The sequence below is a fragment of the Oenanthe melanoleuca genome, chromosome 8 (genome assembly GCF_029582105.1).
Source record: "Oenanthe melanoleuca isolate GR-GAL-2019-014 chromosome 8, OMel1.0, whole genome shotgun sequence".
NCBI classification, from domain to species: Eukaryota; Metazoa; Chordata; class Aves; order Passeriformes; family Muscicapidae; genus Oenanthe; species Oenanthe melanoleuca.
Window position 1 is genome coordinate 19985577 of NC_079342.1, and position 26860 is coordinate 20012436.

General features: G+C 45.3%; 1 protein-coding gene across 2 annotated transcripts in view; it reads right to left on the reverse strand.

Annotated features, from left to right (window-relative positions):
• The window catches only part of LOC130256077 (BEN domain-containing protein 5-like), an 858262-nt gene that overhangs the window by 6319 nt on the left and 825083 nt on the right, over window positions 1-26860 (reverse strand). For both annotated transcript variants that reach the window (XM_056497342.1, XM_056497343.1), the window contains exon 12: window positions 5819-5915. In XM_056497342.1, coding sequence (XP_056353317.1) covers window positions 5819-5915 — 97 coding nt within the window. The remainder of the gene's footprint in view (window positions 1-5818; window positions 5916-26860) is intronic.

The following is a 26860-nucleotide window of genomic DNA, read 5'->3' on the forward strand; positions in this document are numbered from 1 at the left end:
CACGTGATTAAATCCAGGGTAAAATCCCTGCAGCTGGCAGCCTCGTTCCCAAGTGTTGGAGAAGCTAATTGTTGTAATGAGGAATTTTGGTGAAGCCTCTGCTGGGAGCTGGCCAAGCACTGCACATCTCTAAACTCTGTAAATGAATCCTTTTCACTGAGCCCACGTAAATGTCACTGTTCAAAACTTGGAAGGTGTTCTTTAATGACAGCTACAAATATCAAGAGTTGCATAAAATGTGGGAGCAAGCTGACAGATTATAATTACCAATGGAAAAGTGAGGGAAAGCACCCAAAATTATTTTTTTAGGCAAAACATATAATTTGCCTTTAAACCTTAGTACTGCCCCCATTACTAATACAATTTACAGACCTGGAAATCAAACTGAAGCTGTTTGACTCTTTTCTGTTTTGCTGCCCTCATTCCATTTCCTCCTTACTCTACAAATTGTAAGAGGTTTTGCTGACCTTTCACATCTGGTCTAGAACATTTTTCTGTTTATTACACTCCTCTTAGCCACTGAAGATGGTTGGAGAAAAGACAACAAGACAATAATTTAAGTTTGGGACAAGTGAGCTGGGGATGGAAAGATCCTCTCAGGAATAAAGCAGGGAGGTGGCTTCACTTCCAGCTCTTACATCAGTCATGGCCAGGTCAAAGAAAGCACAACCAGATGTAGGTGAAACCTCAAAAATCCTGAGCTTGAAAGTGTAGAGAGAAGTTTTTCTGAAACACAGGTAGAGTGAACTGGGGAGAACATTCCAGACCCAGTGGGGCAGAAGGACCCAGCACAGCCCTGGGATATTTCAGCCCACACAACCTCTGGGCACAGATGTTTAGTGTCGAGATGGGGCTCAAAATGAGCTGTCCAGGCAGAAGGACCTACCTTTGGTCAGACTGTGCCCACACATACACAAAGACTTTCCCCATCCCCACCCTTTGGTGCAGAAGACAGTGCCTGTGGTGTCTGAGGATGGTGGGACTGTCCCATGGGCAGATCCAGCCTGTTGGAGACACAGCTGTGCTTTCATACATCATCATTAGAGCTGCAAAGTCAAGCAGCAAAAGGAGGAATTGCCAGAATAAAGGCTGTCAGAGCAATTTTAATTCAACCTCCTGGCAGATATGCTTTCTGATGGGGTCTTTAATTACCTCATCACAGCCTACTTTTTCTTCAGCAAGGATGCTGCTTTATTCAGGGCACGATGGACAGACAGCAATTAATGAAGGGCCAGTCAATATTTTGTTCTGTCCTTTTTTCATTCAGTGTGTGGCCCCAGGCATTATTCGCCACATGCCATCAAATCCCTGCTCTTACTCATCTTCTCTCTCATGTGTATCAGTGCAGCAACTGTGAGATTCCCACATAGGAAGGAATTTATTTTCCAACACTTCTGTGAGCAGAGCATCTGGGTTTTACCTACAGGAAAATATGGGGCAGACATGAGCTGCAGAATGCTCCACCAGCATGGCCCAGGTGGGATTTTTCAGGATACCCACACTGTGTCTGTTCAAAGCCCATCTTCCCTAACCTCTGCCAGAGCTGTTTAAACACTCAGGACATCCAGAATTTGAAATTCAGTGTGTCCAGAATAGGAGTAAGATGGACCTGGTGGCTCCCAGAGAAGAAATGTCAGTGGTCTAAAGAGGGGAGATCCCTGCTGAAGCCCTGCTGGAGCAGGGCTCTGTTCCAGCCAGGGAGCCAGGGTGAAAGAACAGATAAATGCTGATATGGGCCAAGGGATGAGCTTCAGGCAGTGCAAGCTGACTGGCATTCGTGAATTTTTCTCCAAAAGTTCTGTTTTTCCACCTTAGTCATTCTCTGTAACAGCTGTACTCTGCTGTCTTCTAATCTCTTACAAATTCTTCACCTTTTATCCAGCTCCTTTTAGAGGAGGACATTTCACACTTTCAACCCAAGAAATCTTAACCTTTCCTCTGGCACAAGTAGAAAGAGGTGAGAGCAGGACAGAGACTCAGCAAGAGGAGGAGCTCCCTGTGGCACTGGCAGCATCAAAGGGAGCCCCACTCAAATGGTTTCCAGTGAGTGCACTGGGAGTGGAGCTCGCTGGTCACTGAACAGCTTAGAAAAGGAACAAGAGGAGAGGAAGGGCATGAACATCCTTTGCTGTCCAACAGCCCCTTTCTGCACTGCTCTCTCCTGCTCTGTGCCCACTTAACCCCCCTTAGAGAGCTGTCTTAGTGTCCAGGATGGGCTCCCTGAGCCCCTCTCAAGCACAGCTAAGTGGCAGTGCTCTGTTCTCCAGCAGCTTCTGCAGGCAGCACACAGCTCTCTCTTGCCCTGCTAGAAATTCATGGGTCTGCTGGTTTGTCACTCCAAAGAGCATCCAGCATTTTCAGCAAGGCTTTTAATTCATTAGCTCACAGGGGAAAATACTCTAACCTTCTTGCCCTCCTCAGCTGAGTCATTGATGCTTTCCTACCTTGCTGCAGACACATCACCTTGAGGGAAATAATTGCTTAGCATGCTGATAACAGCAGATATTATCTTTGTGAACTGGGTGTTTGTTTGGGATCACAGTCTCCCTGCCATGAGGACTGCAGGACACACTGGGGTTACTGCTTGAAACCTGATTTTCCTTTACAGGCTGTGGGAGACTCTGTGGTCACTGGGCTCACTCTGAGGGGAGCTGGGGGGATGCTGGAGGAAGCTCAGTCAGAGGGAAGGGGCTGAAGGGTTCTGGGAGGAGCTGGATGAGCTGGGCAGGGCTCCACCACTGGAACAGGTTGCCCAGAAAAGCTGTGGGTTCCCCATCCCTGGGAGTGTTCAAGGCCAAGTTAGATGGGGCTTGGAGTATCCTGGTCTAGCGCAAGGTCCACATCTAGGGGATGGACCTGGGTGATCATTAAAGTCCCTTCCAACCCAGACCAATCTGTGATTCTGGGATGTGTTGATCTACAGGTGGCATTTGGGCTCCTGTAGGCAAGGACAAATGGAATTTAACCCCAGGTCCAGCCAACCAGTTGGATTCACTTACAGGCACATAATCACATTATACAGAGGATACAGTTATTTCTCCTGACCCTTGAAATACACTGCATTTTTGGAAGCAGAGGGTGTCCCACCTCCAGACTCAGTCTTGTTCTGTAACCAGAGCTGCTGCATCAGTGGTTGCCTCTTGCTCCAGATGATCCTGATTCCATTGCCACTGAACTGCCTGCATTGCCTGTGCTGTAGGACAGCTGCTCTCTGACAGCCTGACTGCATGGACAAAGCTCCTCTAAAGATGCCTGAATTTGGGCACCAGCCCTATTTCTGACCCTCAGGACCACCTTTCCCTTTTTGTGCCTCAATTTCCTTCTCCAAAACATGGTGATTCCAACATAAACATTTCCTTCCTCACGGTCAGGCATGCTCTGAAGTGTTGCAGGTTGTTGCTATTTCCAAGCCTGTCATTCTAACACATTTTGGCTGCACTAATTCCCTCAAACAGAAATTGTTCTGCCTGTCCTAGTCTGGGACAAAGCAGGCAATTATCTGTCCCTTACACGTTTATTAACTCTGCAGCTTTCTTTCAATGACTATGTGAAATCCAGTAATGTTTTAATATATTTTCATAAACTGTGGGCACAACATGTCCTGTTTCCACTAATAACTGTGCCATATAATTAATCCTGATTACACAGATATTTAGTATCATTTTACATATTCCAGTCCTTTCCTAGTGCTACTGTCTAGCCAAGGCATATTTAAAGCCACAGCCATCTCCTTTCTGTTTCCCAGCAGTTTGCAAGAATTCGTTTTGGAGAGGATTGCAGTTAACACAGCAGTTTCAAAGAACAATTTCATTTCACTAGTGTACATTGCAGGTATATATATATATATATATATATATATATATATATATATATATATATGTAAAGGCTCTGATCAAATGTCAGGTGACAAAGCCCAGGATACAAATAGAAGTCATTTATCTACTTACAGGGAAAAACAGTATTTGAAATCCATCAGGAAATTAACAACACAAATCTTTAAAAACCTATTCTTTAAACATCTGTTGGCTCAGGGCTCAACACTGACCCTATTTAGGATTTCACTGTGAGGTAGCACCCCCCAAACAAAAGATCCCCCACTGCCTTAGGCTCTGGTGGGGGAAAAAGAAAAATTTGCTCTGTGCTACCTGATTAGAGATGTGTATCTTTCCCTGCTGGCGTGGCTGTCTCTATAGAGATGGACATGGATATTTGATGAGATTAAAATGCTTCAGTTACCACTGTCAGTGGTTCTTTAATTTAAAATGAAGAAAGCAAACAAACATTCCTTTTGATGAGGTAACTGAATGATGCTGTGGAAAGCACTCTGCTGTCAGGTGGTAATTAGGTTCAGTAATAGTTGTGGGTTTTTAGCCTTGGAGGCTGTGGCCCCTGGGAGTCTGAGAGAAATGATACATTCAATTTCTGGAGGAGAGGAAGATGCTGGATGCTTTTCTCTGCTAACCCTGCAGGTCTCAGCAGATAAGAGCATTCAGAGCTGCAGTGCTGACAATCCTCCTTGAGCCAGCCTAAACTGTGGTGTCAAGATCACAAACAGAATAGGGAGATGGGTTCAAAGCAGGCCTAACACAGGCAGCCTGGCTCTGACCATATATATATAAGGAAATGCCAGAATGGCTGCAATGAGAGGATTTTTAAAGGCTGCAGAAGGAGCTCCAGCAATTGCTCTCTGGTCTGGGCTCATATTTGTAACACCCATCTTACACATCACTAGAAAATGTTCAGCAGGAAAGTGTTCCTTTGCAGAAAAGGAACATGCCCACAGCTACTCTTTCAAGGGAGGTAAAAGAGGGTAGAAGGAAGGAGTGAATCTCAAGGCTCAGCTTGCCAATTTGGAATTGCCTTTCCCATTGCAAAATATACACTATATTTGGTTGTGCTGTTAAGAGTTGAAACCCAAATGAAACATTCCAAATGGTCCAAATGCATTTACTTGAAGTGTTTCAGTTTGGAGGCATTATTGCTGTTTTCTCAGAAAAGAGGCAAATACTAAATATGATGTTTCCCATGAAACAGGTGCTCTAGTTCCTGCTCTGCTCCCCTCCAAATGTTGTTACACAGCTTTTCCAGCTCAATGGGAAATGGAATGCTGGTTCTCCATAGACAGTTCAGTGGTATCTCCCCTGCTCCTCACACAAGCTAAGGGGCAGTGAAAGATGCAGCTGGCCAAGAGAGAAGGAGCAGCAGTGCTGCAGGGAGCCAAGCTTGGGCATTTCATGCCTTTGCTCACCAGTGCCTCACTTCAGGTCCCCCTTCCTTTTGGACTGACACCCACTGAGCTGGTTGTGAAGCTGCAGTAAGGCTCAGAGCAGGAGGGGATCCCTGGATAAATGTCCAGCTGGGCTGGCAGAAGGAACAGAAGGAGCCTGGCACTGCAGCAGCTCCAAGGGGAGGTGGAGAGCTCTGCCTCAGCACAGGCTTGCCAGTAACTTCCTGAAGTGCTGAAAAAGTTTTCACTCCCAGAATTAAAACTTGGCCAAATAAAAGTGGGTCTGATTCGCTCTCAGGAGATAAATGAAGGGTAAGTCCATTAAAGATACTGGTGTGAGATTGGTGTGCAGCAGACAGAATTCAGGAAAGATACCGATATCTCCAAAATCCTCTGAATATTTCTTCAGACATAAACCAGGTATCTTTCCTGATCATAAATGCTTTATTTCCAAATGGAATTTCAATAAAATAAGCACAGTTAGCCTAGCACTTATTATAAAGTCATAATGCAGTAGCACTGAAAGTTTAGTCATGAAAGGTATTAAAAAAGCAGCTCAGCTAAAGCAAGAGAAATTGCTTTCTGACCTACCGAGTTTTAGGAGTAGGTGCTAGTGGTCCTTCCACCAAGGAGTTCAGCCTGTAGTAATCCAAGAATGTCCTGGCAACATTTCTTCCAAGCTTCATATCTGTGAGTTTTTAATTAAGGAGCATTTTAAAAATCATTAATAATAATAATAATGTTAATAAAGAGCAGAGTCTAAAGGTAAGTAATTGCTATTTAATGCAAGAGCAAGTTTTACATCAACCATCCCACAGAACTCAGGCTTCAGGCAAAAATGACTTACATAGGCAGATAAGGTGGAGGTCATCTTGTTTGCTTCTTGTTTTCACAGGCAGATGCTGCATAAAAACACAGACAGGAGGAAACAATCTCCCTTTCCCCCCATGCCTGGCTGCAGATCCCTGTGGTTCTCATGAAATAGTACACTAGACAAAAGGGCCCCTCCAATTTCCACATTCAGGGAAAATAATTGCCTTAAAATGCTTGGATACAGGCAGTATTTCCAGTATTTCTGTATCCAGGATACAGGGTCAGCCATACCATGGTGTGAACCTGCCATGGACCAGTGTGCTGAAGGTTGGGATTAATGCTGCAGCCCTCCACACCTTTAGCCCTGACCCCCAGAGTGTCGTGGGAGAATTCACTGTGTTGTATTCAGGACCTGAAATTGGTGATTTTAGCACCAGCCTGGAAGGACAGCAGGTTAGCTTAACGAGTTCAGCAGTAACTCTGGTGTATCTTCTCACCAGCCACGATTTCTCCTTCAGCTGACCCCTACACCCAGCATTAGGCAGGTGCTGCACATCAAGGCTGCCACAGGGACCTCAGGGGCACGGGAGCCAAACCTTCCTGACAACTCAGCTGCTTACAAAGAAGTTGAATAACCTGTGAATTGCACTAGAAAACAATATCCCAGACACATGGCCATGGTAGTCCAGGAAGATAAACCATTGCTGGGTTGTTCTGTGTGCATGTGTGCATGTTCTGCTTTATCAGTAGTTATCTGCTGATGTTTCCATTAGAGGAAAATTCCAGAAGTGCAGCATCCCAGGGGCTTCCAGCAGAGCTGTTGAAGACACTGGCTTCTAAATGAAGCTTTTATTACCCGCCCACTTACATTAGACACATCAAAACAAGTGAGCATGAGACATCAGGTTCACGCATCACTGTGAGATCTCTTTATCATTTATTTATTTATTTATTTATTTATTTATTTATTTATTTATTTATTTATAAGGAAGGTCAAGCTGGCATTACAGACTTTACTTCTGCAAAATTCCAGCCACTAACTCTGCTAGTGCTGCAGTCAGGTCTAGGGGCTGAGGATGACTCCTGACGTTGCTTTTCTCTCCCACGATCTTGTCCTGCGTTTCCAGCTCCCAGCGCTGTGCCTGGGGGTGGTTCCATGGATCTGTCCCTCCTGAGGGTCTGTCCTGACATGCTCATTGTGATCCTAATCACACTCAGTTCCAGCTGTGAGGATCAGTACCAGCTGTGAGGATCAGTACCAGCTGTGTGGATCAGAACCAGCTGTGAGGATCAGAACCAGCTGTTCCCCAGCTGTGGCAGTGCCCAGGCTCCCCTTGCAGCCTACCAGCACTGCAGGGCAAGACCAGCCCTGCATGCTCAAAACATTGCAGACAGCCTAAAGTTTAGCAATTCGAGGGAGGGCAGTGTTGCTGTGAAAGTGTTTTGTGGTTGTTTCTGGAATTTGGAGATGGCTGTGGATGTGGGCTCAAAGCAGTGGCGAAGGTTAAGAGTTCAGAGTAGTCTGAGGAAGCGAGGAAGAAGGGGAGAGGGCTGTCAGACACTTGAGGGATTGAGAAGACTAACATGGCTTGATCTTGTAGTTTCTTTCATTTACTCGTCACTTTAAAGACATAAAGTGGTAATTGGACTCAGTAAAGTCTCCAGGACATTTTGTCAGTGGCAATCTCAGAAAGCTCCTCTGCCAGAAGTGGCCCTGCTGCCCTTTTCTTTGTCTCTCTGCACTGCTTTTGCTTGCAGGGTGGGAAGCACCTGAGCTGCTGTCCTGGGGGAGGAAGCCCTGGGATGGCAGAGGGTGCAGCTGAGGAAGTGGCTCCATGAGCTCCTGCCTTACAACTGCCTTAGCCCTGGCCTGCAGGAATCCAGTTCCACTGCTGAGCTCAGGCCTTAGGAACAGCTAAGGACAGCTAACCACTGGAATAACCTGCCTTAGCACACTGGGAAATCTCCAGACCAGAGGTCTTCAAGAACAGGTTAAACCCACAGCAGACATGAATGGTTTAGGTATAACATGAAGTTTGGATAAGGAAACACAAAAGGGGCTCTCAGGCCACTTCACCCCATTTTCCTACAGTTCGGAGCCCACATTCTGCAACCCACATAGAGACCTGTTTGCTAAGATTGCCAAGAAAGGTAAGGGCATTTTGCAGAGCATAGACACACAGATAGATGGAGAGTGTTGAGAAACTGGAAATCCAGTGCCCCATGCATCCACCAAAAAGTCACAAAATGGGAATAACTTGCAGTCAGAAATGATGAAAAGAGACTCAAACCAGCATGGGATAAAAAATGTGCATGTTCTAATACTAGTCTCTCCAGCCATCCTGCCCCCTCTGCTCTGCCTGTCACTTCTGCAAGGGATGAGTGGTTTCTGTCATGGAAATCAGGCACCTGATACATAAAACCAGGAGCAGCAGCAGTGGTCTCTCCCTGTGACTGTCCAGCCTGGGCAGGAGCTGGCATGACTCCCTCAGCAAGCACTGGCAGCACGTGTGTGCAGAACCAGTAGAGGAAAACAAATTAAAGCAATAACATTTGCATTTATCTCTGGTGCATGGAAGGCTCAAACTCCACTTTGGCTTACAGTGTATCCTGAGCACATAAATAAGAGCTACAGCAACCCAAACCCACTTCTGCTGGGTGGTTTGGTTGGTTGGTTTTTAACCAGCTTCCCTCCTGCAATCACACGTGCTGTGTGCCCACAGGAATTCCTTTCCTAGCCTGGACTGCACTTGACAGAAGGCCATTTCCCAGCTATTCCCAACATGGGAGCCCAGTAAAAATGTATTTGGGAGAGTGATGATGGAAACAGCTGGGCGTATCTTCACCTTCACTGACATCTGCGGCTCCTTCTCATCTCTCTTCCTCCTCCACAGACTCACAGAATCCACAAAATTCTCAGACTCATTCTCCATGCTCCATATTTCTACCTGGAAGTGGGAGCCAGTGTCCCTCCTGCAAACGCCCTTCTCACAGCATTCACTCTGTGAATGGCATCAGCAGATCTGGGGAGATTTCAGGGCAGTCTGTTTATGCACAACTCTGCCAAATTTCACAGATGTTAAGAGGTTCAAGAATCGTGCTGGGCTGTCTGCAAAACCCTGCATGTTATGATCCCACCATGTCCCACAGCCCAAAGCTTCCAGCCCTGGTAAGAAAGGGGGACAGAGGAGTGGGGACTCTCACAAGCCATTACTAGTTTCAGCTGACACGATTCATTGAGCCTATTGTGAACAGTCTGCTTGAGCTCCAGCCTCTGGAAGCGCAGACAGAGCCTTGTTCTGTCTGTGCATGAAGGCAATAAAAATCTCAATTTGGAAACCAGTTAGCAGTACAAGTCATTAGGGGAGGTACTAAATGTTGCTGCTTTAATAGCTCACTGATCCTTTAATAATGTCACTGCTGCAGAGCATGGTGGCACCATTCGCTCGCTTTTGTTTTGCTTTTTGAAATTCAGGGTCATTCCACTTTCAAGTGAGTGGATTATCTCTCTTTCCTCCTTCTGCCAGACACTGCAAACTGCTTTAAATAATTAGAAAAAAGGATGGCTCCTTCAGATTCACCATCTCGTTTTCATAAGGTCCAGTGTCATTGCTTTGGAACAGGAAGAGAAGCCGTGATGGTGGTAAGGATTTGACAAGGGCAAAACAGTTAGCAGCCCCCACTCATCTTTGATAAGTCCTGTGGGGTCTCTGCCAAGCAGATTGGATCTCTGGTTTTATGTCTCATCTAGAGGACGGCACCTCCATCAATTTGAAGCACTGCACTGGGTTATTAGCTTATGGAATTCATCCAAGTTTAGTCCTAAGTAGGATTTGAAATGTGATGGTTCAGTCCAGAGGCACCACTGACCAGACCCATGCAAGCCTTTTGTTTCAGACAAACAGCTTTAAGTTATCCTGAAGACAGACAGAGAGGGAAAAATAAATGGAAAGGGAGAAAGAGGGTAAGGAAAATGAGAACAAAGAGAAAGATGAATCTTTTTAATAGCTCAAATTAAAAACCAGAAGAAGCTCTTTGTTTGACACAACTGAATTTTACAGCAAATCTCAGTCCACCCCAACCACGATCCTGTTATTTATGAAAAGAGGGTTATTTTGTTTGGGAGAGTCCCAGATGACTGTGGTCAGCGAGCACACTGTCAGCTTCACACAATCTCAAGAGAAATATTGATGAGGTTTTCTCGTCTGTTTATAACAGCTTCCATCAATGGATCAAACCCCTTTCTGACTCAAACAAGAGCTCTAATGGAAAATGGCATTACAGGGCTTTAAACCACCACGTTATATCATGCCAAGACTGATCAGAGCTAGTCCTCTATTTCAGCAGAGCTGTTTTCACCAGTTACTTACTTATTTCATTTCACAGTGCTGACACTGCTCTCTAATAAACAGATGCTGCCCCAGTCTCATCTCATGGGGGGCCCACTCCAAGGAAACTGGGGCAAAATAGAGACTTGGTGGGAAAGGAGGGTGGGGAGAAGGGCTATTCCAAGGCTTTTCACCAGCATTTAACATGGTGCAAGTCTAGGTGCTAATAATGCATCCTTCCCTGGAAAACACATTCCCAATGCCTAGCACAGCTGGTTACGTATTTCAAAATCTTTATCAAAGGAGGAAACTTCTAAAATTGGAGTGTGGGGAGGAGATTGGACTTTCCATAGTTCCAGTGTAAGACCCAGGCTCAATGTGGGAATTGCTGGGGACACCCTCTCCTGGCACTCAGCAGGTCAAACTCAAGAAATGCAGCCAGACCATCCAACCTTAAAATCTATAAATCTGAGCTGCCAACCTGGAAATAGCAAAAGACTTACCCAAAGGAGAGCATTTTCATTCCCAACAGCCCCAGATCCTGATCCCAGATGGGACAGATGCTTTTGGAAGCAAATGTAGCAGCAATGACAAGCCTTCATTTTTATTCCTCTTGTGTGTTATCAGGGCAGGAACCAGGCAGAAAGATCCTGGACTGACTATTTCAGGCTTTCAGGCCCTTTTCCTGAAATGCTTGATTGTGGTGGAAGAAATTACCAAGATGGGAGCTGTGTGCTCTTCTCCCTGAGTAATCAGAGGCCTGTAATTTTCACTCCTGCTCTGAAAAAGGAGATTGGAGAGCAGGTATCTTGGAGAGCACTGCTTTATCTCTGCCGGAGCGACTGTGCGCACGGACCACGCTGTGTTTGCCTGAACTCATTTCAATATCAACTGGTTTGGGACGTCTCAGACACCACCAAAGTAACTCTGGGAATGCCACAGGGCCACAGCCCGTCTTACCTCTGAATCCTCGTGCCTTTCCCAGAGCTATGAGCAGGATTTTACAGGGACACATCTCCATTATCCTGTCTTCACACTGCTCCATGCAAGCGACATTTTGTCCATCTTACAGTCCCTCTACACCAGTGGGAGATGGAAATGGGCCCTCCTGTAAATGGGAATCTGGCCTAAGCTATAATGAACAAAGGAAATGGTTTATTAAATATATTGGCATTGCTGACTCCTGATGAGGCTTTCTGAGGGACAGAGGTCAGAGCCAAGCTCACAGTTGAAAAAGGAAAAAATCCTGAAAGAATGAATTTCAGCATCAGAACATTTTAATTAATTAAAATATTGCATCATCATTGCTTTGTAAATTGGTATATTGTTAAAATGATGCATCTAAAACCTGATTGTAACAGCTTCTATCAAAATGTCCCAAAATTAATTTGGGCCTGAATTTACTGGTCTCACATTAATGCCTGATGGATCTTTAATAAGAGAAGCAGGAAAACATAGGATGAGTCTCTTTTGTGATTTTAATGTTTCTGATCTTTGCTATTGTTTAATTCTGGTTACTTGCCAGCTCTGGGAAGGAGCCCTTGTGGATTAGCTGACCTCAGCTCTTCACACAGTCAATGAAAATTACAGAGCTGATTCTCTCTGATGTGCTGAGAAGGGATGAGGACAGGGTAAGAAATTTCCAAATGAAAATCCAGCATTCACAACCTTCTTCTGTCTCTGATGAATGTTCTCAAATGCATGGGGGAAAAATAGCATGAAAAACAAAGCCTTGTTTCCAGCTTGGTTGGAAATGCAAGAACAGTACAATACTTTCCAATTGTAATTAAACCCCCAAAATACACTGGAAAATCATAAAGCTGAGCTCTTTGGGGATCCTCTTAGTCCCTCACATGTCAGCTCAGAAACATGATGATCTCTCTTGTTTCAGACCTAGAAGTTCCCCTTAGACATTCCACCCACGGATTGGGGCATAACATTTACTACCACCCAAACAAAATCAGTTTCAAGATAAATGGTAGAAAGAGTGTTTCGACACACCAAGGTGTGGATAAACCATTTCTCATCTCTAAATTGCTGGAAGCTCATGAGTTGTATAAATCACAACCAAGCATCAGTAATCTGTTGTGTGCTGCATTTTCCCTCTTCAGCTGCAGCCTCCACTGTCAGACAGGACATAGTCAAATAGCTTTGACAAGAGCAATCCAAAAAAGAAGAAATTAAGAAATGAGATTGACTAAGAAATATGAGGAACTGAGAAACATGATGAACTAAGAAACATGAGTGTTCCCTTGTGGCAGAAGCCTGAGTGTAGCTGAGTTTAAAGTTTTTGAGTAAAGAGAATTGAAGAATGCTGGCAGTGATTGCAGGATTGACTGGGATTTTAGGGGACCTTCCTTGCCTGGCTGGGGAACCACAGGTTCTGCTGTGTCCAAATGGAACTGTTGGCAGTGTCTGAGTCTGAGCAGAGGTAGATGACCTCCTGAAACCTACCTGAGGTCACCCAGCTAAAAAGGACTCAGTCCAGTGGCTATTAGGTGGTCTAAGTCAAGATGGCTCTAAAGAACTTGCTCAGAGACACGTTGGATTTATCCTGCTTCCAGTCAGTCTCTGCAAAGTCAAGACAAGGCACCATCTGCATTTGTATGGGCCAAGTGCAGGGAAGGGACCACTTATCCTCAGGAATTGGCTTAGCTCCTCTCAGTCTGACTGTGAGGAAAAAGGACCATGGCCTCAGAGGCTGTGCCTTTAAAAACACTTGCAGTCTCCAAGTAATAGTCATGCTTCAGTGTGCTCAGCATTTCAGCTGAGCTCAGTACAAAGTGCAGTGATTTAAAGCTGGGAGATCAGGCGGGATTCAGCAAATTCAGAATTATTTATTTCTTTAGAGCAGAAAGTCTGGCTACAGATTATTTACTGCAAATGGGTCTTTTTGGGGGAGGGGAGGAAGGCAAGAGGGTAGGGAAGGGGTGAATTGATTGATTGAATTTTTTTTCAATTAAAACAAGCAGTTTTTAAAAAAGATTTAATGCTTTATTGAAAATTGTGAAATAATTCAAGAGTCTGGGGCTCTGCTAAGTGCAGATCATAGAGATGAGGATGGGGGAGAAGAAACTAAATTTTTTTTGTGTGGGAGAAGGGAAGGAAAAAGAAAAAAAAAAGGGGGGGGGGGAGAAAAAATACCATTATCTCTGTTTCTTTGTCTACATTAATGTATTTCTCTCCCTGAGTTATCTCCAGTATCTGCAAGTATTGATTCAGAATAAGGCACTGCTGGGCAGGCTGCAGGCAGCCCAGAGCTCTGCTGGGAGGGGAGTGATTGCAGGGCACAGGGCAGAGCCAGGGATTGGCTTTGCCATGGGAACTGTGCTGGCCAAAGCAGAGCCAGGGCTCCTGGCCCTCTGCAAGGAGCAGGTGGGCTGGGCAGAGCTGCAGGGCAGGGATGGCTCAGGCTGAAGGCTCCTGGGGGAGTGGCACTGCGGGGTGAGAGGACAGCCAGAGCTGAGTGAAGGGATGCTGGAAGGAAGGGACAGCAGGCCATGAGTGCCAAGACCTCATTTCTGCCTCCACTGCTCCCTCAGAAGGGCCCATCCCACACTGAGGTCATCTGCACTAGGGGGGCTTCCTCCCCAAAGCAGGGACACACCTGGACACACGTGGACACACCTGATAGTGACCACTCCAGAGAGTGCTGCTGGAAGGTAGGAAGAGGATTGGAGCTATTACTGCTAGGTAGAGAAACTAATGATATTTTTGTCTTTGTAGGGAAGAAGTAAAATATTACTATAATCTCCACCACTTCTAAATTAATTGCCTCTTTGCTAATATAATTCCCATTCCCAGATAAATTTAGCTTTTTCTAAACCCTTTGATTTTTCCTTTGTGTTTTACATTCAAGCTGGAATGCAGTGATAAGGCACTGTGCATACATATATACATGTGTATATATATATTTAATCTACACTAACACAAATATAGTTATATATAGTCCCTGCCACAAATAACACTCCTCTGAAGCTGTCACAAAGCCCTTGCTAAAACAGCTTCTCACTCAAGCTGGGTTGTTTTCCTACATCCTGTCCCCTGGGGAAGGGCTGCTGGCAGCAGCAGGGCTGTGTCCACAGAAGGATGCTGCAAAGGTCTGCAGCCCTCCCCTTCTCCACTGCCTGTCTCTTCCCCACGTTTCTCTGATGGGAATAAGCCATTGCCAAACTTCAGATCCACCATCTCCTGTCATTGTCACAACAACCAGGTTTCCTGGAACAGCTGGCAGTGTCTTGCCCTACAGTCAGCACAGGAGTGGCCCTTGAATTTTAAAAGGAAGTTCTTGTGAGGGAATTGAGCATTGGCTGGTGGGCCAGCTTTATAGCCACTGCCATCCTAGGTGAAAAGGGGCTTCATAGCAACATGCTTGTGACTGCAATTTAATCAGCAGCCTCTGGTTAAAGTATTTGATGTGACTCTATTAAACCTATCCTATTTTGCTATTGGCACAGCCTCACTCTCTGCTTGTGTTGCCTATCTCTATTTCCATATTACGAACCAGAAATAATTCCAGGAGCACTGTTTGCCTCTATTCACAAGCTCCAGTGTCATCCTGGAGGAGCCTCCCTGATGCCCAGCTCAGGAGACACAGCAGCACCAACCTCTGTGAGACCTGGAGAGAGCTGCTCCCTCTCAGAGCCACTCCTGGCCTGGTGTTCCCATGGAATCACTGGGGAATATTCACCAAGGATGCCAAGGATGTTTGCTGCAGCTGTGGCCCTGATGCTGGGGCTGTCTCTTCAGTGAGCACACCTCTGGTCACTGCAAAGCTGCATGGATGAGCTCCAGCTGCATCCCAGGCTCTTGTAGGAAGCAGTGTTTGCCTGCTGTAGGGACACAAAGCTCCTGGAGTTGGTTTAATTTCAGCTTCATTGCCTGGATACGTCAAGGGCTTAAAGGAGGCTGATTGGGAATACAGAAAGTCCAAGGAAGAAAAGCTGAAAAGATTTCTGGACTTTGGGCCAGTAGTGATAGAGAATGTGCAAGATGGGACAAGAAGCAATGACTTAATTTGCAATAAAACAGATTAAAATTAGATTTAGAGGGAAGTTTCCAGTGATAAGACTAGCAAAGCACGAGAAAAATATCTCCTGGAGAGGCAGTGGCATCTCCATCTTACGACAGAATTAGTGAAAACAGCTATGAGGCCAGGGAAAAGGAGAATTCAACCTCTTTGAGGATGGAGGGGTCAGCAAAGGGTTGCCCTATAACCCAGTTCCTTAGGCTCAGATCTTGCTGTATAGGAGCACTCTTCACCAGGTTTTTTCTCAGTCCTTAGTAAGGCAATTATGACAAGCCTCTGCTCCTTTTGCATCTCCAGGAAGAAGAATAAGGGGCACAAAATCACTGCTTTGTAGTCCACAAGCCCCAAAAGACCACTCTAGCCAGCTCACCATTCACCACTCTGCCCTGAGACTGAAAATTCAGCTCCTCTTTAAGGGCACCACTGTCTTCAGCTGGATGGAATCCCAAGTCCCCTGTCCCACATTCATCTGCTCTTAACTTCTGAATTCAAACACTGCACTTCTTTAAAAGCCTCTCTGCCTTTTGCTGCTAATTAAAACATTGGTTGCACTCTGGGCTTGCTTTTCCAAGAGGTCTGGACAGAATTGCAGGCAGTTCAGACAAACAAACAACCAGACAAACAGAATCCATTAGGAGCTGCCACTGCTGACTGTCGCCCTTTCGCATACATCACAGTGAAAAGGTTAATGCTTCCCAAAAGGGGTGGGAGGGATGGGTGGAGGGGAAGGGCAGGAGGGATCCAATCCTGTGCAGACCAGATGTCAGAGATGCTCAATACCTCACAGAGCGGGCTCCCCCGCGAGCAAGGCAATTGCCCATCTCTTGGCAAAGCTTCCCTTTGAGGGATCTATAATTTATTAGGGAAGGTGGAGTGCTGAATAAATTGTGCATAGAGATGAAGCAGCGATGATCACTAACTCAAATCCCTGGGAGCCTGGCATTTCCAATCTTCAGCTCCCATTTGTGTCCCCCTGGTCCCTCCGAAGTGAGCCAGCCAAAGAGCTGAATATCGACAAAACATAATGAGCTCATTGAGATCTAAGCGCTGCAATTAGCAGGGTGGAATGGAGCAGAGGGGCTGGGAGGCAGACTGTAATTATTTATAATGTTGATAATCACTTACATGTAGTTAAAAATATAAATACATCCCAATGCTTGATGGCATTAGCTACCCTTCAATTAGCTCCGTGCCCACTAAGTAAGAGATACCCAGGTACTCACAGGAGAAAGGCTAAAGGTCCCTGTCTGGTGGCTGGGCTCACAAACTGGGTGGGTGGGTGGAAGAAAAGCATTTAGAGAAGGTACCTTTGTGATATCTCCCACCACTGCCTATTGCTAATGGAGTTGTGAAGGAGACAGCTCAGACAAGAGGTGTTCTCGTGGTGGTAGGTCACCCTCTGCCATCTTCTTTCCCAAATTTCATGGTATCTCCACAGGTTCTCATCCAGATGGCCAGAATTTGATTAAATCAATGGATGCCAGTGCAGAGAGCCCCCACTGGAGGTGAGGAGCCCTTTGCTGTGTGATCTGTGCTGCAGTCACAGAAATACCCATGGTGCATTACAGGGCCACTTGAACTATCATGAGAAGCACTCAAACTCCAGCCCCACATGTCCCTAACCTCATGCTGCTTCTCCTGTGCCTAAACCAGCTTCTTTAAAAATAGCTTGAGTCCCTCTGTGCTGCAGATACTTCCCTGCTCCTGAAGATTTTGACTAGGAGTAATTTCTTCAGCAGTGTCATCCAGTCTGGATGATTCCAGAGATGGACAATCAAACCTTTCCTTTCTAGCAATATCCTGTGTCTTTGTGGATAGCAAATCCAAATGTCTCTGTTACAAAAGTAGAATTTATGAATTTTTTTTAGGATTTTATGAAAGAGTTGATCCAAACACAGTTATGTTTTACCAGCTAGAGGGGAAGGGAGAACAACCAGTGGGAAGCAGCAAGTCTGAGTTGTAGGCATGCTCTCAGAAGATTCAATACCTGAGAACACCTTCACCTGACAGTAAGCAGAAATTACCCTTATCATCCCCATAGTGCACTCCATTGGCATAAAAGTTTTAATGGAAAACCAGGTAAGAGAAAAACCACAAGAAAGGGGGGAGATCACTGTACATCAAAAAGAAATACATTGTGGTGTGGGAGAGTAGGTAAAACCCCAATCTGCCTGTATCATTGATTTCCTTCCAGGTGAAAGGAGCATTTAACACACTGAGGTTAAACTTGGACCCTTTTCAGTGCAGATGTACAGAAAGGACAGCAGTGGTCACCAGAGTTTTGTGAGGGAGCTTAATGAAAACATGGAAAATGTGGAAAGAAAAAAAAAAGAAAGAAAAAAAAAAGCAGGGAGAACACAAACAGGCTGTGTTGCAGTTGGAAAAGCTCTGAGAAAATACAGGCAGTGTTCAGTGAAACTGAAAGGGAAAAGAGCAAAACCAGAGTAAATGGAAATTGTTCAAAGATAATTGAATGTATGTCCAAGTGCTGGCGTGTGCCAGCCAGCAATAAATACATTGCCTGTAAAAACAAGCTGGTAGGGCACAGGGAGGAACTTTTTAAAGCAAACAAGGGCAGCAAGGAGCATCTGCAAGTGGGGTGCAGGGCTGTAGGGACCAGGAATAGGGGACAAGTGATGACAGGCTGGGAAGGAGCTGGTGAGGCTCCAAATGAGGCAGAATTACATGTCTTGAGCTGCATTCAAATAGGACCCCCAGGTCTACCTTGAGCATGCTGGAAACCTGAAAAAAAGAGCTGGATCACACTGCAAGGGCCTGGCAGTGGCTGGGGCAGTTGGTATTTTTGGGATTGCATTCTGGTTGAATAGCCAACCATTCATTTAGTAGGATGGTGCAGGAAATCAGTGCTTGCTCTGTACATGGCTTTGCAGGGACTGAAGCAGCTAAAAGAGAAATATACCTCAGCTATTCTAGCACACAAAGAGTGGAGAAAGCACAAAAAGGACAGGGAGTTTCTGGTCTGTCTAGAACAAAAAAAATCCACAGAGAGCAGGAATAAAAGATTCTTTCACAAGAAATACCAAACCAGTTCAGACCAAGCCTGACCTACTCCACAGCTTGTCTTTATCACCAGCCAGTGTCCAGAAGAAGAATTGTAAGATTTACACCAAGGGATGAGCCCCTTCTCCCTGTGTGAGGAGCAGTGTTGCTCCTGCAGCAATGAGCTGTCCCTGAGCTGAACAGATAAGTCAAACTGCTCCAAATTCCCTGGGCACAGAATGGGACAAGCATGGCTCAGCCCTTTTCAGAACCAATTTCCCTTCCCTGTTGTCTGGAAAGCCTACCAAGACCTCAGGGAAAACCACAGGCACAACTTCAAGTCCTGAGCCAGGAATCAACAATACCTGCAGCACATCCTTTAAAGTGGTGTTTCCAAGGCAAAAATTAATCTAGAACTTAAAAGGTGCAAAAAACTGGTCACCACAACAAATAAAACAATGCCTGCCAATAGCAGAAGCCTTTCAAAGGCTGCTGGGCTCCTCCATCTGACATAGATTAAAACCAAAGTGCAAAAGTGGGTGTGATGTTTGCAGCCCCATCGAGGAGATGCAGCAGCACAAGAAGAAAAGGAGCCAAATCCTCACTTGGTCCATGAGAACATGCCTGTCCTTCATCAAGCTGATGCTTGCACAAGAGGAGACAGTGTAGAAACATTGTCTGGTGAGAAGAACAGGGACTAGCATGAAAATATTTCCACAAAGATTTTCTAGGAGAAAATCCCTTTGCCCAGCTACATTTGTACCTCCTGTACACTGCCTTCCTCACAATTCTCAGGAAATAAGTGCTGGCTCAGCTCTCACACCCAAGGAGTGATGCCTGACTCAGGTTCAGCAAATCCTGAAAGGAAACACACCAAGGAGAGCAGAGCCCACTGGAAGCAGATCCCCTGTCAAAGCATGGCTCCCATAAAGAACAGCCAGCAATTGAGCAGCCACCCAAGAACTGCTTGGCAAAGTAATTTTGAGCTGAAGTAGCTGAGAAAATATGGGTCTGTTTGCAGATCATTTGTCAGAGTATGCTAGACTGCTCAGAAGAAACACTTGAGCTGAGCTGGAGGTTTTTACTTATTTTATTTTTAATATCAAAATGACTATAAGTGTTTTTTTGTTTTTTTTTTGTTTTCCAAACCATGTGTTTCCAAAAAAGAGCATATGTTAGTATCAGCTACAATTTAAAATATGGAGAGAAAATAAAAAGTAGGACCTTTCCAGTGGAAACAACCTCAGCATTTCAATTATTTCAATGCTACAATATTGTCTCTTTTATGCAACCAGATAAACTCTAATTAGTTCTGACTAAAGCATCTGCTTTAGCAACACCTGATCTACAGGGAATCCAACAGAGAGACTTCTGCTTATTTCAGTGTGCTTTGTAGAAGTTTCATGTTGGATCAACCGGTAAATTCAGTCAAAAACCCGGAGAACAAGGGTGAAATTAACTCAGGCTCCTCAAAAAGGACTGAAGAGGTTCTGGCAAGCAAATTCTGAAAGTGCAAATGTGTCTAGATCCACCACCCTTTCATCTCCCTGGGTCTCTTGCAGTAACCTGGTGAACATTAGATGGATTTATGATGGAAGAAGCCAACTCAGCCAAGCCTACAGTGACTCCAGAGCCCTGCTGTTCCCATCCCAAGAGCCTGATTCCTTTATTGCAGTGTTTTTCATGGATGCTAAAATCCCCTTTATTCTCCTCTGAGCCGCTGTTGCCTTTGATTTTACTGAAGGGATTTCTAAATGCTTATTTACTACCATCCTCTTATAATTCCTGCATCCTGGAAGAAAGGGAGACCAGTTCATTTTGAAACAAGATGTTCATCTTTTCGACGGCTAGCATAGACTGGGGCATCAATAAATTAAGGGTTCTAGGGATTAATTGATTGGAGCAAGGTTGGTTAACTAAATGGCAACTAATCTGCTGGCAGGCAAACTGGAGCTGGGCTGCATTTGTCCTCCATGAGTTTGGGCTGTGAAAATGAAAATTTGATGATGATAGCAGTAACACAAACAGGGATGCTGAGCGGAAAAGGAAAAAAAGGAGGTTTTTCTCCCTGAAGGAAATGTACACAGGCTCTGCTAGATCTGAAATGATATCTCGCTCAACCTCTTTCCTTTGTGAAAATCACTACTTCTGAAACAGAAATTCTAGTGAAGGAAAGATCCTATTATCAGCAGCAGTCACATTTCACAGCAATGTGATTAACTGCCGGTCACATGCTCCCCTCGCTCACCACTTGTAGACAGCTCAATAATTTTAACGAGGAAAGAAGACTGTCTTTCCCTTTCTTCCTTCCTTCCTTTCTTCCTTCCTCCCTTCCCCTCCCCCTTCCCTCTGTTCTTTCTTCCTTCCCCTCCCTTCTCCCCCTGTAGCTTCCCTTACAAGGCAGGCAGTTGAAGCTGACCCGTAGGAAAACCCCTCCGGGACCTGGGTATCACTTATCAACTCTAAATGTGCTGTCCTGGTCCAGGTTGATGTGAAGTGCGGCAGCCACCTCTCAGAAATCTCCCCCTTTCAGAACAAAACCAGTCACCTTGGCTAGGAAATATACTACTTCCATCACAGTCACACTTCAATCACCAGCCTTTCCCTTGTCTCAGCTCCTGTCCTTGGTTCGGAGTATTTACAGCCCATCTGTCTGTCTCAAACACACTTCTCACTCAAGAGGGAAATTAATCTCTCCTTCACTCCCCTCTCTGCTTTCTCTCTCCTTCTCCCTCCCCCCTTCCCCCAACACTTGCAATTTGCCATGAACAGCTTCCCTTTTCTCATCTAAAATTCTCGATGACTTTGAAAATTGACTGCACCCACACACCTGGGCACGGTGAGAGATAATTGATTGCATTTTTATTTCGTCTCTTCCCTAAACTGTTTTCCTTGCTAATGGCCAGTTCTCTGCAATTTTTTTTTTAACTGACACTCAGTGTGAGGGACTGAGGAAAAGGAAGAAATAACCAGCTGCTGAATATTGTCTCTCCTGCCTCTCCAAGGAATTAAAAGCTCGATGAGTGATGGGGATCTTGGTGGAGACAGATCAGCTCTCACAGGTCCAGGTGATAGAAGGCTTTGCAGGAGACCCTCTGGGGCTTTCCAAAGGGACAGGTCCTGTAGCACTGCTAAAAACAAAGGTCACACAGGCTGCCCAAGCAGTAACTAGGGGTACCTCCACGTTTTCCTGTTTCACCTCTAAGGTTTAAGTTACTCAGTGCTCCTGCACCTTCTTTCCAAACAGAGCCAGCTCCCTCTTTTACAAACAGGGAAACTGAGGCATGGTGGAGAAGGGTGGTTTCCATGAAATCTCATGAGACGGGAACATTACAACTGCCAAAGCACAGAACTGGGAGAAACAACACCCTGCTTTCATGCCTAGACTGTCCAGCCTGGTATCAAGTGAGGGCAGAGGAATCAAATTATTTGGATATGGGCATTGACCTTGGCTCCTAAAGCCAAAGGAAGGCTCTTAAACAGTCAGACATGTTTTTCAGGTGAAATATGGGCTGGGATGTCTCTCAGTTTCCCCATGGTAATAGAGATGGACCAGTTTGATTGTGAGTCTGCCTCTCCTCATCAGGAATTGGTGGCAGCTCTGTTCTGTCTCTCAGGCTGAAAGGATATTACCAGAACATTTGATCCCAGGAAAAAACCTGCTTCCCATCCCATCCTCTAACTCACCTGCAGAGGGTGTAGTGGAGATTATGGAGACTGAAATTAGAAAGGAGGGATAAAGGATGGATTTTATAGGAGGAATGAAATGGAACTGGTAAAACCAAGTCAGTCAGCTGAGCCTAGGAGGCTGGTTAGGTGATTTTTTCCTGCTTGTGACAACCTCCTTAAGGTCTTGTTTCTTGGTAAGTAAAAGCTGTTCTTTGTGCTGAGTGGTGGCTCTCACCACAGGAATGTCCAAGGGAAAAGCACAAGTGTCTGAGGTGTGTTGGGTCAATCCATGTGCAGCTGGAGGCCCAGCAAGGTCGATCTGAGACAGATGGAAACTCAGGAGAAGCTACCTCTGAAATGACACACAGCACCTGACCCTCAAATCCTGGCAGATTCTGCATATCCAAGTTACCTGGAGAAACTGAACACACCCCTGGGCAAAATCATGTTTGTATCTTACCAGACAAGTAATAAATGGGAAAAGTAAAGACCACAGTCCAAGTTTTGAGGAAGATTATGAGCATTTCTGGTTTAGCTGTGCAAGGAAAGAGATAGGGCTCCTGAGCAGAAGGAAGGAAAAGGTCTGGACTCAATCTGCAGTAGGCACAAACCTCTGATTTCCATTGTATCCATGGCCAACAAGATCCTAGCACTAAAATCAGCCTGCAGCTTCATTCTATACCTGGGTGCTCAGGATTGAGGAAAAAAATGTGAGAATTTGCAGTCATGTAAGATTCCTGCAGTGCAGGACGACAGAAATCCTGTAAAGTATCTTGATTTTGCCAGATTACTGCCAAAACCTAAAGATATTTTGGCACTATGCAGTTTAGAATATACCCTGTGCTTTAGTTCAAGTCTATGCATCAAAACTTGATCCAAAAGAAACTTCTCCATCCACTGCAACCTCCAACAAACTGTGAGTTTGCACTTAGCTGGGCTAAGCCAATTTACCTCAGGTCTCATAAAGCCAAAGCTACTCTAACATTTTGCTAATCTGTAAGAGACAGGAACATCCTTCACTTCTAACCTTTCCAGCAAGATCAGCTGATTAGATACATCAAATACCAGTGTCAGAGATGAGCCAGAGCAGCAGCAGTGGGAAATAAGATTTAGCCCCCACCTTCATTTAATTTTCATGATCAAAATGTTTCAAAACCCAGTTATGTCCAAGGGTATCCTCAGGTTGGATGAAGGTGTCAGGCAGATACTGGACCCTTCTTTTCTCTTAGTCCATTGCAAAAGACAGAAAGAACAGCCTGGTGCTTCCAGGGATGCAGGGCAGGTTTCCAGGGAGAGATTCCTAGGGGTACATTTCTGAAGGATTTTGAGGCAAAGCTTATCCAACAATAGCATTTAGAAGAGAGTGGATGATATTGTTAGGGAGGTTTATTTGAAATATTCATCCTCTCCACACAGAACTGTTTCCCTTTTTTCTATTTCAGTGAGCACTTAGTTCTTCTCTTCTTTTATACTCTGAGATGTTTACATAACCTTCACTCAAGGACCAAAGATGTAAGCATAAACATGTTTTATCCTTTCCTTTCACCTCATCCATGGATTTCTGTGGATGCCAGAAAGGAGAAGTGCTGCCCAAGGCAGGCCCCTCTCTCATCAGTGTGCAGTGACTCCAGGGCTCAACCTTTGGCTTTGCCAAATGTGTGCAAACACAGAATTTGTACAGGGCTGCCATCCAATTCTGTTTTAACATTCCCTTTAGAAGTCAAACCTTCTTGTTATTTATTGTCAGTCTTCAGACCAAAGCAGCAAAGCCCATTCCAGGTGTGCTGACCTGTCACGACCTGCCCAGCCTTCCTGGCTTTCTCCAGCATTACCAAAAACCATTTCCAGGGCTGCTGGATGTCAACAAGAGTTAACTTTTGCTTCCCCTTCACAGGTGCCTGAAGGCCAACAACAGGCAGTTTCTCTATTTGCCAACTGGAAATCAACCTCCTTTTTTCCTGAGTGCTCCTTTAATAGAAGCTACAAGCAAAAGGATGAGGGAATCCAAGTCCCAGCCCAGTGGGAAGCTTTCCCCTGTGTCCAGCAGCCCCTGATCAGGCTTCTACCCAAGCAGTAATTACTTGGAAGGAAAGAGCTGCTGTAATCTTTGGAGCTAGCACAGGGCACAGGATCATCCACAAGTGTTAACCCTGCTCTGCCCTGCCAGCACCTCAGCCCCTCCCTTGCCTTACAGCATCATTTCTGGGGTCAGCCATCTCCAGCTCAAGTACTGGGTATGCACTCCTGTGGGGAACAATAATCTTACATTTGCAACCCAAGAGATGAAATCTCCAATGAGCCACATGGCTCTGACTCTCTAAGCAAGGATTTGTGTCTTTGTGGCCAGGCTGTGTTTGTTTGTTTGTTTGTTTGTTTTTTCCCCCCACAAATATCATTCAAATGACAGGGGAAATGTAACAAACCAACCATTTAATTAGCAGGTACTGCAGAAAGCAGGAAAAAAGCAACGTTGTACAGAGCAACTGTGTTTCCTCTCAATTTATTTCACACAGACAGAAGCTGACAGCAGAAGTAGTAATACTAATTCCTGAAAGAATAATTAAAAAAAAACAAAACAAGAAAAAACCCAAAGCCAACAAGAACTTAACAGTACTGTTTATAGGCAGTCTGTAAAATGAGCAAGGCCCAACTTGGTCCAGACAGAAATTACCTGTACTAGAACTGTCCTCTTTGGGATGCCCTATAAATGCAATTGATATTCCAGTGGAGTGTGGGAGAGTCACTGATCCTACCCAGACTCATTAATAAATGTCCCCATACACCAGCAGGAAAACCAGAATTTTGAAGGATTGGTTAATACCTTATGTACATTGATAATTTTAAAATGTATTTCTCTAGCTGGGCTCAAACATTTTAATCTCTAAACATGTTCTAAAGCTTCAGTTCCCTCAGGTGAGCTGACCTGGGCTAGGCTGTGATGGAGTCACTGCCATAACTCCCTTGCCACACAAACCTAACAGGTGGTACCTGAGACCTCAACCTGCAGCCCTCCCCTGCTGCTCCTGAGCTGGAGAAACCACAGCTCACCTGAGCTGTGTGTCACCTGAGTATGGCTTGGTGCCACTGTGGAATCCAGAACAATTTCACTGGGTCCCTGTTCAAAAAGATTTACCACTCTCACAAGTCATGGATACTTTCAAAAAATGTGATATTTCAACCCAGAGAAGGATGCAAAAGGTCCTGATAGCTGACAAAGCCTAGAAGACAAACCCAGAGTGAACAAGAGAGTACCTGGTGTAGGTTAAATGTTGTGCTGCTCCTGTAGGCTTTGTCCTGTGGGGCAGCTGAGACAGGAGGGAACTGCTCTGCATGGAGCACAGCCCCTGTGCCAGTAGTCAGGCTCTGGACCTGACAGAGGTAACAGGAAAACAATATGTAAGACTGTGTTTGCAAATGCAGGGATTTGAGGACTCTTGGGTAAATAAGATGTGCCCTCAGCCACAGAGAAGGGAATTTAATGATACTTAGTAGGAAGAGCTGCAAGTACAGCTTGATGGAAATGTCAAGTAACCTCTAAATGAGAAGAATCAAGTCCTAAATTTTCAAAGAGGAGGAGCCCACTGAGAAAGCATGTGAGAGAGAAAAGGCAGCACAGCTATTTAAAGTAAAGATACTGCCAGGATCACTTGGGTACAGCAGGCTTTGTATGCAAAGGAATCAGAGAGATGCTAAAGGCCTTCTTACAGAGCTGTACAATATTCCTGCCAGGTGACAACACCAAGAAATGGAGAGGAGGTCCTAGAGCTGCAGAAGGCTCACCTGCATACAGAGAGACAAACTCAAACTTTACTTCCTATATAACACCCAGGGCTGCAGGTGAAGATGGTCTGTCTCCAAATGGAGATGAACAAGAAGCTGATAAACATGTCTGGACTGGGCCTGGCTGTAGAGGGGACAAGAAGGTCAGGTGGGCACTACAAAATGCTGGAAAAGGTCAGCTTGGAGCAGACACCATTGGCAAAAAGAAATCCACCATGTGCAGCATGCAGCTGAAGGGAATGTGGTGGTCTTAGGTCCATTTGCCAGTGGAAATGTGTCCACAAGGCAAAACCTGCTGAAGGGGTTGGCAGCCTTGCTGCACATTTTCACAGAATAAAAAGGCACTCAGTAGGCTATTGAGAAGTCTTTACTTTTCACCCTTAAATCTGGTTCCACCAGATGAGGGCTGAGGCACAGTGGCATGGGTAAGCTCTCCTGTGGATACATTTTTTTGGGGCTGTTAATTCAGCACTAAATTCCCACACATGGGAAACATTCCCATCAGAAGATATAAAAGCAATTCCTTGTATATGTCACACCATTCACAGTATCTCACAGCCACTCTCTGGAGCTTTCAAATGCAGCACAGTCAGAGCTGCTGAGACTTAGAGACACTGGGTCACCTCTGAATGCACAGTTACAGCCTTTCCTACACCCTGGTGACCTGGCTGGTAATGGATGTGTCAGTGAAGAGCCCAGAAACACAGAAACTGTCTCACACCAATTGCATTTGAGAGTATTGTGCTCCCAAAACCACAGCCTGCACTCAGAAGCTCTCCAGAGCAAAACAGGCTGGAGGCAGCTGAGAGCACCTGCTCCTTCAGGGAAACTGAAACCTGCCTCCTGCTGCATCCAGGAGGGATCCTCCAGGAACACCCAGCTGCAGCAGGGTAAGCAGCACATCTCTCTTTCTTGTTGTGCTGCATTCTCATCCAGCTTGGGCAAACACTGCTGCCATGGCTGGAGGGTGCTGCAAGTTTCCTAAGCTCAGAGTTTAGTCACCTGTAGCTGTGC